The sequence below is a fragment of the Anomaloglossus baeobatrachus genome, chromosome 2 (genome assembly GCF_048569485.1).
Source record: "Anomaloglossus baeobatrachus isolate aAnoBae1 chromosome 2, aAnoBae1.hap1, whole genome shotgun sequence".
NCBI lineage: Eukaryota > Metazoa > Chordata > Amphibia > Anura > Aromobatidae > Anomaloglossus > Anomaloglossus baeobatrachus.
The window spans coordinates 527214756-527227860 of NC_134354.1; the positions used below are offsets into that span (position 1 = coordinate 527214756).

The window sequence follows — 13105 nt, forward strand, 5'->3', positions numbered from 1 at the left end:
TAGTAATTGTCTCTCTGTCTCTCTTCGAGTCTCTGTCTGTCTGTCTCTCTGTATCAGTTTCTCTGTCTGTCTCTGTATCAGTCTCTCAATCTGTCTCTCTCTATCTTTGTGTCTTTCTCTATGTCTGTCTGTCTCTATTTGTCAGTCTCTTTCCCCATCTGTCTCTTTCCAGGTCTCTTTCCACGCCTGTCTCGTTCCCTGTCTGTCTCTGTTCCCTGTCTGTCTCTTTTCCCGTCTGTCTCTTTTCCCGTCTGTCTCTTTTCCCGTCTGTCTCTTTTCCCGTCTGTCTCTTTTCCCGTCTGTCTCTTTTCCCGTCTGTCTCTTTTCCCGTCTGTCTCTCCCTGTCTCTTTATTTGTTTCAGTCTCCTTCACTGTCTAGTTACTTGTCTCTTTCCATGTCTGTCTCTTTCCCCGTCTATCTCTTTACTTGTCTCTGTCTCTTTCCCTGTCTCTTTACTTGTCTGTTTCTTTACTTGTTTCTGTCTCCTTCCCTGTCTAGTTACTTGTCTCTTTCCCTGTCTGGCTGTCTATTTCCCTGTCTGTCTGCCTCTCTCTCTCTCTCTCTATCCGTCTCCCCACCGACATCTTATTACCTCACACATAAGCTTCTTATACTACCAATGTCCTTTGTTCCTATAGCAACCAATCACAGCTCCTATTAATAACCTAATAGCTCGCAGCTCCATTGACTTTAATGGAGGCAGGATTTTTGGAAAGTAACTGTAAAGCGCGGGGTTAAATGTTCCCATCCAAATATAGTCTATGACGTTCCCTGAGTCACATGGAGTGTCTGTGAAAAAATGTCGTGATTTTAAATGCGACGGTACAGATTCCTTTAGGTGACATACACACGTACATACACACATACTTACATGCACACATACACTCAGCTTTATATATATATATTTGTACTATTTAGGCTTTTTGGTGCACACATTGCTTCATGGGGGTCTGTGTGTGTGTCTCTAGTATTAATGGGGGTTCTGTGTGGTGAGCTTAGTATTAGCAGCACACTATTATAGAATTGTGGTTGGAGTCAGCCATTTTTTGTTAGTTTTTTCCCCTCAGTTTACAATACCAGCCTCGCCCCGGGCGCTGGTAACCCACCACCACTGGGGTACACGTACCCTAAAGTGGGGTATATAGGACTTCTTTGGTACAATCAGAAACACTCGTGAACACTTATCACAGAAACTAAAGGGGAGAAAAATAAAAGTTCTGACTTTTCTGAGGTAAAAATTAAAAATGGCTCAAGTGCGACTGAAGCGCGAGTCCTCCGTGACGTCACCACGCACTGGGGTTTAGTGAAGCTGTCAGGAGCGCGCAGCTTCCGTTCCAATCATGCACGACTGCGCATGCGCTGCCTGCGCCCTGCCCGAACCATAGAGAGAATCTGCGTTTCAACTTCCGCCTCCCTTTCTGGTCTGTTACCGTAATGATTAAAGGTTAGCCTACAGTCTATGGTATCATGCCGCGGTGCACGTTGGGATACCCCCGCCCTCCTCGCCGGTCCTCCCAATTTGCGCTGCCCGAGGACCGTGTCTTGTAGCAAGATGGCGGAGTTGGGCTCGGGGTGACCAGACAAGAAGAGACAGAAGCCGCCAGCAAGCTGCATAGTTGTCCGTGACACTGTGTGACAGCCCCCAACACGTCCGCCATAGTGTACCGCACAGCCTCATGTTAGAGTGACAGGCAGTGCTCGGTGCGTGCCCATTCATCGGCGACTATCGGAGCTGTCAGACACGTATCGCGACCCTGTGCATGGCCCGGGCGGCCGGCCTGCTGGACTAGTCGTGTGCCTGCTGGATTGTGTCGGGTTCTCGCATGAGTTCCCCGGACCAAAAGCGGCGGCAGCAGCAGGAGAGAGCGGGAGCCCCGGAGCCCGAAGAGCGGAGCACACACACCCCCTGCAGCAGCGGCAGCCCGGATCACAGCCCCGGGGGAGACAGGTCAGAGGCAGGAGGGATCCAGTGCAGCCCGGATCACAGCCCCGGGGGAGACAGGTCAGAGGCAGGAGGGATCCAGTGCAGCCCGGATCACAGCCCCGGGGGAGACAGGTCAGAGGCAGAAGGGATCCAGTGCAGCCCGGATCACAGCCCCGGGGGAGACAGGTCAGAGGCAGAAGGGATCCAGTGCAGCCCGGATCACAGCCCCGGGGGAGACAGGTCAGAGGCAGAAGGGATCCAGTGCAGCCCGGATCACAGCCCCGGGGGAGACGGGTCAGAGGCAGAAGGGATCCAGTGCAGCCCGGATCACAGCCCCGGGGGAGACGGGTCAGAGGCAGAAGGGATCCAGTGCAGCCCGGATCACAGCCCCGGGGGAGACGGGTCAGAGGCAGAAGGGATCCAGTGCAGCCCGGATCACAGCCCCGGGGGAGACGGGTCAGAGGCAGAAGGGATCCAGTGCAGCCCGGATCACAGCCCCGGGGGAGACGGGTCAGAGGCAGAAGGGATCCAGTGCAGCCCGGATCACAGCCCCGGGGGAGACGGGTCAGAGGCAGAAGGGATCCAGTGCAGCCCGGATCACAGCCCCGGGGGAGACGGGTCAGAGGCAGAAGGGATCCAGTGCAGCCCGGATCACAGCCCCGGGGGAGACGGGTCAGAGGCAGAAGGGATCCAGTGCAGCCCGGATCACAGCCCCGGGGGAGACGGGTCAGAGGCAGAAGGGATCCAGTGCAGCCCGGATCACAGCCCCGGGGGAGACGGGTCAGAGGCAGAAGGGATCCAGTGCAGCCCGGATCACAGCCCCGGGGGAGACGGGTCAGAGGCAGAAGGGATCCAGTGCAGCCCGGATCACGACCTCGGGGAAAACAAATCATATGTGGGTGTACCTTATAGTGTGGTCAATCTGCAGGTGGATGGCAGGTGATCTCTATTGGCACGTTACATATATTGCAGGATATGGTGATTTAGCGCCCCATACAATATGCAATGTATACCTTTTTGTATTGATTTCATTGTGGCCGTTCACCAGCATCTGCAGGGCCTATGTAAGAAAACCATTATTTAAATGACAGTAGGTTCTAGGATCCTCCAATAATACATCCTCTCATCATGTTGCTCGGCGTCTTCCAAGTTGTAAGAAACAGTAAGGGCTCATGGCACCATACCATAAAAATCGGATGAGGGCTATCCATCGTTTTGCCGGATTTCACCCATCCCCGTGTTATTTAATGGGGCCGTGCACATGTCCTATTCTTGTCCTGAGACTGGACCTGACGTCCTAGGAAACAATAGAATCATGCACGATTTGCCCCTGATTCTCGAATCGCACTCGGCCTTTCATGTCAATTGATCTGTAGAAAAATTCGGACTGCACTCAGATGACATCTGAGTGTGGTTTGATTTTCATGGTCTGACAATGGGAAAGGTGGAGCTTTTATTATTATTATTATTATTATTATTCTCCACTTCCGAGAGACTCTGATCCCGATGCACACACTCTGATCAGAGTGTGATTGGCTTAATTGGAGTGATCTCAGATGAGAGAAATGCGGTCATGGGACCCTAGCCTCTCGGAACGTGATCAGAATACAAAGCCTTAATCTGCACCTGTTTTTGAAGGTAATGGACGCTTGCTTAATTTTTCCAAACACTATTTTTTGTAAATGTTCCTGTTATCTCTGCATTTTATCAGAAATGCCGAAAGGGGAAAATAAATGGTAAGCGATGAATGCTGGGGATACAGGACGACTGTTACCACTACACAGTAGGTCACTGCTATTTTGCAGCACAGGACAAGTGAATGGGGTGAGATTGGATGTTTCACCACTTGCTTATCATGGCACCTGGCTTGTCATGTGACTCCGTTCACTTGTACTGCGTTGTATCAGTGACATACAGCGTACTTTTACCATGCGATCTACATCATGGCTATAGCCAATATATCGCGCTAGTCATAATTTTTTTTTCTGCCCAGACATTTTTTTTTTGTTTTTTTTCACCTGTCTTCCAAAAGCTATATTTTTTCCTGGACATAAGGGTGCTTTACACACTGTGACATCGCTAGCGATAGCACCTGCCTACGTCGCTGTTTCGTCATGGGGGTGATCGCTGCCGTAGCGAACAATATCGCTACGGCAGCGTCACACGCACATACCTGCTTAGCGACGTTGCTGGAGACACCGAACAATCTCTCCTTTTAAGGGGGCGGTTCGTTCGGCGACACAGCGCCGTCACCAAGCGGCTGCCCAATAGCAGAGGAGGGGCGGAGATGAACGGACGGAACATGCCACCCACCTCCTTCCTTCCTCATTGCCGGTGGAGGCAGGTAAGGAGATGTTCGTCGTTCCTGTGGTGTCACACATAGCGATGTGTGATGCCGCAGGAACGACGAACAACCAGCGGCATGCACTACCAACGATATTATGAAAAGGAGCGACATGTCAACGATCAACGATTTTTGACGTTTTGCGATAGTTGATCGTCGCTCCTTTTAGTCACACACAACGATATCGCTAACGGTGCCGGATGTGCGTCACGAACACTGTGAAACCGACGATATATCGTTAGCGATATCGTTGTGTGTAAAGTACCCTATAGGCTTATGTTTCTTCAAAGCCTTATTTCATTCACTATATATTGATTTGAAATAGTGACTATCCTTATGGGAAAAGCTGCAATTATATAATTGTTTTGAGGTTTCATCTCAGTGTACTGGAAAAATCACGCCCTAAGGCCTCCTTCACACGTCCGTGTCTCCGGTATGTGTTTGGTCCATTTCCTTACGCGCCGGAGACACGGGCACATGTAGAGCCATTAAAATCAATGGGTCTGCGCTCACGTGCGTGTTTTGCCATGGACCGTGTGGCGCATACGTGTGCCCCACGCGTTGACATGTCCGTTGTTCTCCGCCATCACAGGTGTCACACGGACCACACGGATGTGATCCGTGAGACACGCACCGGCGAAAACACCCGTGTCTGTGAATTAAAAGGAATTTCTGTACTCACCTTCTCCAGCACTGCTGTTTGTCTCTGCCACTGCTGGCACTTGCTTCTGACCCCCGCTCATTATGCTTATCGCATATTCACTGCACTGTGGGTCGGAAGCAGCAGCAGCGGGGAGTCGGCAGGGCCGGAGACCGAAGATCAGCACCACGGACATAAACTCCAGTGACAGGGGAGCAGAAAGTTCCTGGTCTCCGTGTGTTATGGTTAGCACACGGAGAACACACGTGTGCCATAAACTCGGCACATGGAGGGCAATACGCGCCTTTGACAAGTCCGTGAAAAACAGAGAGAAAATCCGCAGGTTCTCGAACCCTGATCGTGGGCAGCTGTGGCCTCCTGTGGAGAGCACTTGCGGCCCTGCAGGAGAAGACACGCTGCATCCAGGACACAGCATATCCGGATCGTGGCCCCGTAGCCTAACTGTATTCTATGGGACTTTAAGATTACTGCTACACCTGATTTATCTAGTGTTTTTTTTTTTTTGTTTTTTTTTTTAGGAGTCATTGGTTGTTCTTGAGCCTCCGAGTCTGATGGTTTCTAATTGACAGGTGCCTGGCAAGACACGTGTACAGACAGAAGGTATCTTGGCCATGTCCTGGCGGGCACTTGTCAATGGGCCATCATCAGCGTGGCTCACCTCCCATGCGGAAGCGAGTGGTGCTGGAACAGTTTTTTTTTTAGGACATGTTTCCATGTAATGAAAGTGCAGCAGATTTTCCAGTGCATATGTTCTTGCTGTAAAGCCATTGCGTGTGTTTTTAAGACCTCTTATGCACGTTTTGGGAAAATATCCGAAGTGTACATTGATCAGCGCTCCAGATTTGAAAGCCATATCTAATAATTTTCCTGTGTAGATGTAATAGGATACTTGGCTATTAATCACTGCAGCATCTCTTCTCTGTCCATAGTGTAGAACCTATGTCATTCACCTACAGTCCTGAAAAGTACAGTCCTTGGTCTATGCTGCTGTGGAATGTATTTGCTGCGGACCTCCGGTAGTGTAGGTCTGGCAGTGATATCTGCAGCAGTATACATTATGGTGGATATCGCTGCTGCCGTGTAGGTCTGGCAGTGATATCCACAGCAGTATACATCATGGTGGATATCGCTGTGGACCTGCTGCCATGTAGGTCTGGCAGTGATATCCACAGCAGTATACATCATAGTGGATATCGCTGTGGACCTGCTGCCATGTAGGTCTGGCAGTGATATCCACAGCAGTATACATCATGGTGGATATCGCTGTGGACCTGCTGCCATGTAGGTCTGGCAGTGATATCCACAGCAGTATACATCATGGTGGATATCGCTGTGGACCTGCTGCCATGTAGGTCTGGCAGTGATATCCACAGCAGTATACATCATGGTGGATATGGCTGTGGACCTGCTGCCATGTAGGTCTGGCAGTGATATCCACAGCAGTATACATCATGGTGGATATCGCTGTGGACCTGCTGCCGTGTAGGTCTGGCAGTGATATCCACAGCAGTATATATCATGGTGGATATCGCTGTGGACCTGCTGCCGTGTAGATCTGGCAGTGATATCCGCAGCAGTATACATCATGGTGGATATCGCTGTGGACCTGCTGCCGTGTAGATCTGGCAGTGATATCCACAGCAGTATATATCATGGTGGATATCGCTGTGGACCTGCTGCCGTGTAGGTCTGGCAGTGATATCCACAGCAGTATATATCATGGTGGATATCGCTGTGGACCTGCTGCCGTGTAGATCTGGCAGTGATATCCGCAGCAGTATACATCATGGTGGATATCGCTGTGGACCTGCTGCCGTGTAGGTCTGGCAGAGATATCCGCAGCAGTATACATCATGGTGGATATCGCTGTGGACCTGCTGCCGTGTAGATCTGGCAGTGATATCTGCAGCAGTATACATCATGGTGGACCTCGCTGCGCAAAAGGTGCAGAAAAGCTGCTTTTTCCATTCAGTGGGTTTCAAAGGGTAAAACTCGCACTCACATCTGCAGCAGGAATTGACATTGTGCAAATCTCACAAGCGCCCTGCCAGTTTACGCTGCAGATATACTGTATAGTGGAGCATGTGCATGACATTTCTTTCCATTTGCTGACTCTGTAAAATGCTACGGTGTTTGCGCAAGTGAATCCACAGCAAAACCCCCAATGTGTTTTCTACCTGGTAGAGTGCACAGGGAGCAGATTTGTGTGTAAACGGTCCCCCCCCACCCCCCGGCCACTTGCACTCTGTGTACATTTGCTGCATAGATTTTCTAACAGCAAGTCCACACTAACAGTGCATTTATTTTCCATACAAAGTGATGTGCTCTGCAGACTTCAATGTAATGACCACTCTGGAGCGCAGCCTATCTGAACATGCTATTAATGAAGCACTCCCATTAATGCTTTTATTAATTAAATGTGTGTAGTGTGTGTGTATTAATATACACCACTGCAGCCATCTTCTCCTGGATCTGCTCCTCTTCTCAGTGACGTCACCGCTCTTCAGACTGTCCTGGTCACACTGCGCTCTCTCTGACCTGGAAGTGAATTAAAATGTAAGTCTATGGACCATAAGAATGAGGTTCCATAGACTTGCATTGTAAAAGAGACTCGGCTCACACATAGTGATGCAGAAAGTGTGAAGAGCCATGATGTCGGTGAGAAGAGGAGCAGAATGGTGCTGGATACCAGAGAAGGTGGCGGTACGTGAGTATATCAGTACACTCATACTACACGCCATACACCTAATGAAAAAAATATCTAGATTAATGGGATGCTGCTTTAAATGACCGCTGATTGCCTCCTCTGTAGATAATCATTTACCATTCACAGGTCAGTCAGCATAAATACTGATTCTGTAAAGCCCTAGTCTTTTCTTTTTTTGTAGGACTTGTTCACATGAGCATACTAAACGTTTTGTCCGCATGTAAAATGGCTAGCGTACAGTCAGAGCACTGAGCAATGCGAGCCAATGTGGTAGTTCTCATGCAGCATGAGTGACCATTTTTTTTTTTTTTTAATCAAATTTGCACGTAAGTCAATAGGCAATTATTACCATAGAAAACTGCATTGGGCCTATGATATTTTAAAGGGAACCTGTCACCAATTTTTTGGCCTATAAGCTGCGGCCACCACCATCGGGCTCTTATATACAGCATTTTAACGTGCTGTATATAAGAGCCCAAGCCACGGGTATAACATAAAAAACACTTTATAATACTTGCCTAACGGTCGCACAGTGGGCCTAATGGGCGTCTCCGTTGCCCGGCGCCGCCTCTTTTGGCCATCTTTCTTCTTCCCTAGCCACTGTGCATGACGGGTCCGACGTCATACACACTCGCCGGCATTCAGGTCCTGAGCAGTCGCACTTTGATCTGCCCTGATTAGCGCAGATCAAAGTATTGTAGTGCGCCTGCGCAGGAACGGCGAGTGTGTATGACATAGACGTGTCATGCACTGCGGCTTCAGAAGGAGGACGAAGATGGCCGAAAGAGGCGGCAACAACACCGGAGAACGGACACGCCCATTTGGCCCACTGCACGACTATTAGGTAAGTATTATAAAGTGTTTTTTTTTATGTTATACCCCCTGCCTGGGCTCTTATATACAGCATGTTAGAATGCTGTATATAAGAGCTCGGTGGTGATGGCTGCAGCTTATAGGCCAAAAAGGTGGTGACCGGTTCCCTTTAAGGCTATGTGTCCACGGTAGAATGTTGCTGTGGATTTTTCTGCATGAAAATCCGCGGCTTACCCGCAAAATCCGCACCTTTTCAAAGGTGCGGATTTGCCGCGGATTTACCGCGGAATTGCCGTGGATTTTGGTGCGGATTTTTTTTTATCCCCAATTCTGAAGCCAAAATCCGGATCAAAATCCGCAACAATAATTGACATGTTGCAGATTTTTCCGGATCAAAATCCGCGGTAAATCCGCCGCAGAAAAATCCGCAGCATGGGCACAGCATTTCCAAAAAGCCATAGAAATGGCTGGGAAGTGCCGCTGCTGCAGATTTTCGGGAAATCCGCGGCTTTTCCGCGAGAAATCCGCGGCAAAATCCGCGCATTTTCCGCAGCGTGGACACATAGCCTAAGTTGTCGATCTATAAAGTGATTTCATGCAGAAGTCGAAAACTGACACCCTGAAGGTATACGGGTGACTATATGCAGGAAAAATCAGCTGTTTGGGGTTTGTTGTTTTTTTTTTTTTTTGTTTTTTTTCATATGCTGGTTTGAACCCGGCCTTCGTCATTAAATGTAATTGGCAATTTAGAGGAGCAGATAGTTGGTTAACGAATTTTCATTCCCGAGAATACGCTCGTGTAAACAGGCTGACGATCACTCAACGGATATGTAAAACTCTTCTTCAGATGATCAAATTGTTTGTCTCTAAAAAAAATAAATAAAATGTTACTGCGACCACATTGTCCCGTGTAAACTGGGGATGTGCTGCCAGTACATGACATGGGGCCAGAACGATCGTATTAGTGATTGTATTGAAGCGATGCATTGCTGGGAAATAAGCGGCAGACACCCTGGTCATCAGCGCTCATTTACCTGTCTGTCTGTTGAAACTCTCTACAAGCCTGGAGTCACACACGCAGTGTGATTTCTGAATTAAGTAGAGGTGTAAGTCCCTTTTAGTTTTTTTCACAGTCTGCCTTTGGCTTAGAAAACTGCATCAAATTCTCCATGTGTCATTTTGAAATGTTTAAAACCCCAAATATTTAGCATATCGCAATAACCTCACCTTTTAGATCTCCTCCGGTGCCATTGATTCCACACTGGCTTGTTTGCTTTCTCTCATCACGTGAGACACACATGTTCTTGTGGCAGGTAAAATTAGTGGCTGCAATGAGAATATGATCTTACCATTTACTGTCGTCAGTGATTAGCTCTGTCATATGTTAAGTACAGTGTGTCATCACGAAAACAGACAGGAGACATGGAAATCATTTGAATCAGAGATCCAAATTGGCTAAGGCTGCTTTCACACTGGGTTATTACCTGCATTGAGTGGTCCCGTCGAAGCTTCCCTTTAATCCCCCCCTGCTAAACATGTTTCGGGCGCATGCGCTGACGGGCGCTATTGACTATAATAGTGCAGACAGTCACCGTGTGCTCTGTCTTCTACCACTTTCGGACGTATACGCTTTCTGCAGGCGGACACTCAGAAGACGCAGACTACTATGTCTGGGAGTCCGCCTGTAATAAGCGTATATGCCCGAACATGGTGTAAGACAGAGCACACAGTGATTCCGTCTGCTCCAGTATAGTCAATGGCCCCGTCAGCGCATGCACCCGTAACCCGTTTTGCTGGGGGGTTTGGACAGAAGCTCCGACAAGACCACTGAATGCAGGTAATAACGCAGTGTGAAAGGGCCCTAATATTTTGTTGGAGGGTTGGTTTTGTATATATGGCAGATCTGTAGCACCCAGCAATGGAATACCTGCATCTCTCAAGAACAGGACTACATTGCACGCTTCTGTCAGCGGAGATGGGGTCCGAACTCCCATTTATTTGTATGACAATCTCATCCACATTACTGGACCCTGTTCTTTAGATAGCTGATTTGGACCGACATCTGCTTTATGTTTATGGCATATTCTGTGGATGTGCCGTAAACATGCAAAATAATATTTATTCATTTATATAGCGCTGTTAATTCCACAGCGCTTTACATACATTGGCAACACTATCCCCATTGGGGCTCACAATCTAGGTTCCCTATGAGTATATTTTTAGAGTGTGGGAGGAAACTGGAGATCCTGGAGGAAACCCACACAAACACGGGGAGAACATACAAACTCCTTGCAGATGGTGTCCTTGGTGGGATTTGAACCCGGGATCCCTGCGCTGCAAGACTGTAGTGCTAACCACTGAGCCACCGTGCATACCCCTTAAACTAGAGTTATATGCTTGACTAGGCATTAAAATCTGTATATCTGGACATTTCTAAATGTCTCTCTCCTTCTTTGCTTATGATCACCATGGAATATGCCTAAACAGTTATAGAGCTTAGTCTTCCCATAGTTGCCCATCCATCTCCTCATGTGTAATATGAGGGAATATGGATACCGCCCCTAGTCCACCAGGGCTAAGGGGTACTTTGCACACTATGACATCGCAAGCCGATGCTGCGATGCCGAGCGCGATAGTCCCCGCCCCCGTCGCAGGTATGATATCTTGTGATTGCTACCGTAGCGAACATTATCGCTACGGCAGCTTCGCATGCACTTACCTGCCCTGTGACGTCGCTCTGGCCATTGAACTGCCTCCTTCCTAAGGGGGCGGGTCGTGCGGCGTCATGGTGACGTCACACGGCAGGCGGCCAATAAAAGCGGAGGGGCGGAGATGAACGGGACGTAAACATCCCGCCCACCTCCTTCCTTCCGCATTGCAGACGGGACGCAGGTAAGGTGATGTTCCTCGCTCCTGTGGCTTCATACACAGCGATGTGTGCTGCCGCAGGAACGAGGAACAACATCGTACTGTCACTGCTGTGAAATTATGGAAATGTCGGACCCTACACCGATCATACGATAACGACGCTTTTGTGCTCGTTAATCGTATGTAAAAGGATTCACATACTGCGATATCGACAGCGATGCCAGATGTGCGTCGCTTTCGATTTGACCCCACCGACATCGCACCTGCAATGTCGTAGTGTGCAAAGTACCCCTAAGAGTTAATGAGACCTTTCTTTCTTTATCGTTCCTATGGGAGACCCAGACCATGGGGTGTATAGCTTCTGCCTCCGGAGGACACACAAAGTATTACACTCAAAAGTGTAGCTCCTCCCTCTGAGCTTATACACCCCCTGGAGAACCAGATCTAGCCAGTTTATCGCTTTGTGTCAGGAGGCATACATCCACACATGCATTCTCATCTGATTTTTGATTTTTGGAAAGAGTTTGAAGAAAAGCGGGTCCAAGCTGGACCCCCGGCATGTCCCTTCTCACCCCACTGTGTCGGCGATGCTGTTAAGGTTGATTCCAAGGCTGGAGCCTTACATGCCGCGCTCCTTCACCATCCCTCCTGGGCTCTGGCTTGAAGTGGGAGCCAGCACGGTTCTCCATGCTTGGCAGGAGACCGGTCTCCATCCGCAGCCCTTCAGGACCCTGCTGGACCGGAGCACTCATCCCCAGGGACTTGGAACCCTGCGTCTCAGCAAGCTAAGTACCTGAGACGTTTATATATTGGGGGTCCCTGTACTTTATTGGTGTGGGAGAGTGTGCTGAGTGTATTTTGTGACATTTCCGGCGGGTTCTCTGGCTGTCGCCGGAGAACCGCGCCGATGGTGCCTGCGCGCCGGCCGCACCGCTCAAATTTAGGCCCCGGCTTCGCCGGAGGCCTAGTTTCGGTTTCACTGCCCTCGCACGTCAGTCATGCAGAGGGACAGCGCGGCTCCGCCCAGCGGCCATTCTGCATAGGGGAGAGACACTCCTCATTGAGTACATGTCTCCTCCCCTATAAGTCTCTATGGCCCTCCAGTTCCCGCTCCCAGAGTGAGTCCCGCCCCCTCTCTTCGCTCCGGCGGCCATTTTCTCAGCGTTTTCCCTGCGATCAGCACTGGTCTGCAGCATCCCTGCTGAGGTGCTTGGGGGTCCGGGCTTCGGGATCTGGAGGGCACACAACACCGCTCCAGTGGTCTGGTAAGCCACAACCTCTGGTTGTGGACCTCTGTATATACTCTCTGGGGGTCATTCTGGCAAGCGCCCTCACTCCAGCAGCATGTCACACACGAGGAGCAAGGCTCCAAAGCTGTATTCAGTATGCACTGCATGTAAGCTCCTGCTGCCTGAACCGAGCATATTCCCACATTGTGATGCCTGCTCTAACCTGGCGGTGCCTCAGCCTGGAGTCTCACCCCCAGGGGTCTCCCAGGCTGCTCCGGCTCCTGTGGCTGAACCATCTTTTGCTGACTCCATGGGACATCTGTCCAGGACTTTGCTGAGCATGCATCAGCCCCCTTCACAGGGTGCCTCTGCTGCTAGGTCTCTCTCAGGACCGGAGCTCACAGAAGATTCATCATCTGGTCCCAGACCCCGTCCTTCTAAAAAGAGACGCAGGGCTCCCTCTCCTTCCTCGTCCAGCGGCTCGGTTTCAGAGGCTGACTCGCAGGACGAGGAGGATGCCTTTACTGGGGGCTCGGAGACTACCTCCATGTGCCCCAT

General features: G+C 49.8%; 1 protein-coding gene across 3 annotated transcripts in view; it reads left to right on the forward strand.

Moving 5' to 3' along the window:
• Window positions 1–1420: 1420 nt before the first annotated feature.
• UBE3A (ubiquitin protein ligase E3A) overlaps window positions 1421–13105 on the forward strand; it is an 88313-nt gene continuing 76628 nt past the window's right edge. Inside the window, exon 1 of one of the 3 annotated variants that reach the window (XM_075336594.1) lies at window positions 1421–1445. Coding sequence is in view for 1 of the 3 variants with exons in the window: in XM_075336593.1 (XP_075192708.1) it covers window positions 1825–1949 (125 nt within the window). In the remaining 2 variants the exon portion in view is untranslated. Of the gene's footprint in view, window positions 1446–1488; window positions 1950–2115; window positions 2166–13105 lie in introns of those variants that run through there. The other 2 variants (XM_075336593.1, XM_075336596.1) reach the window with 2 other exon arrangements.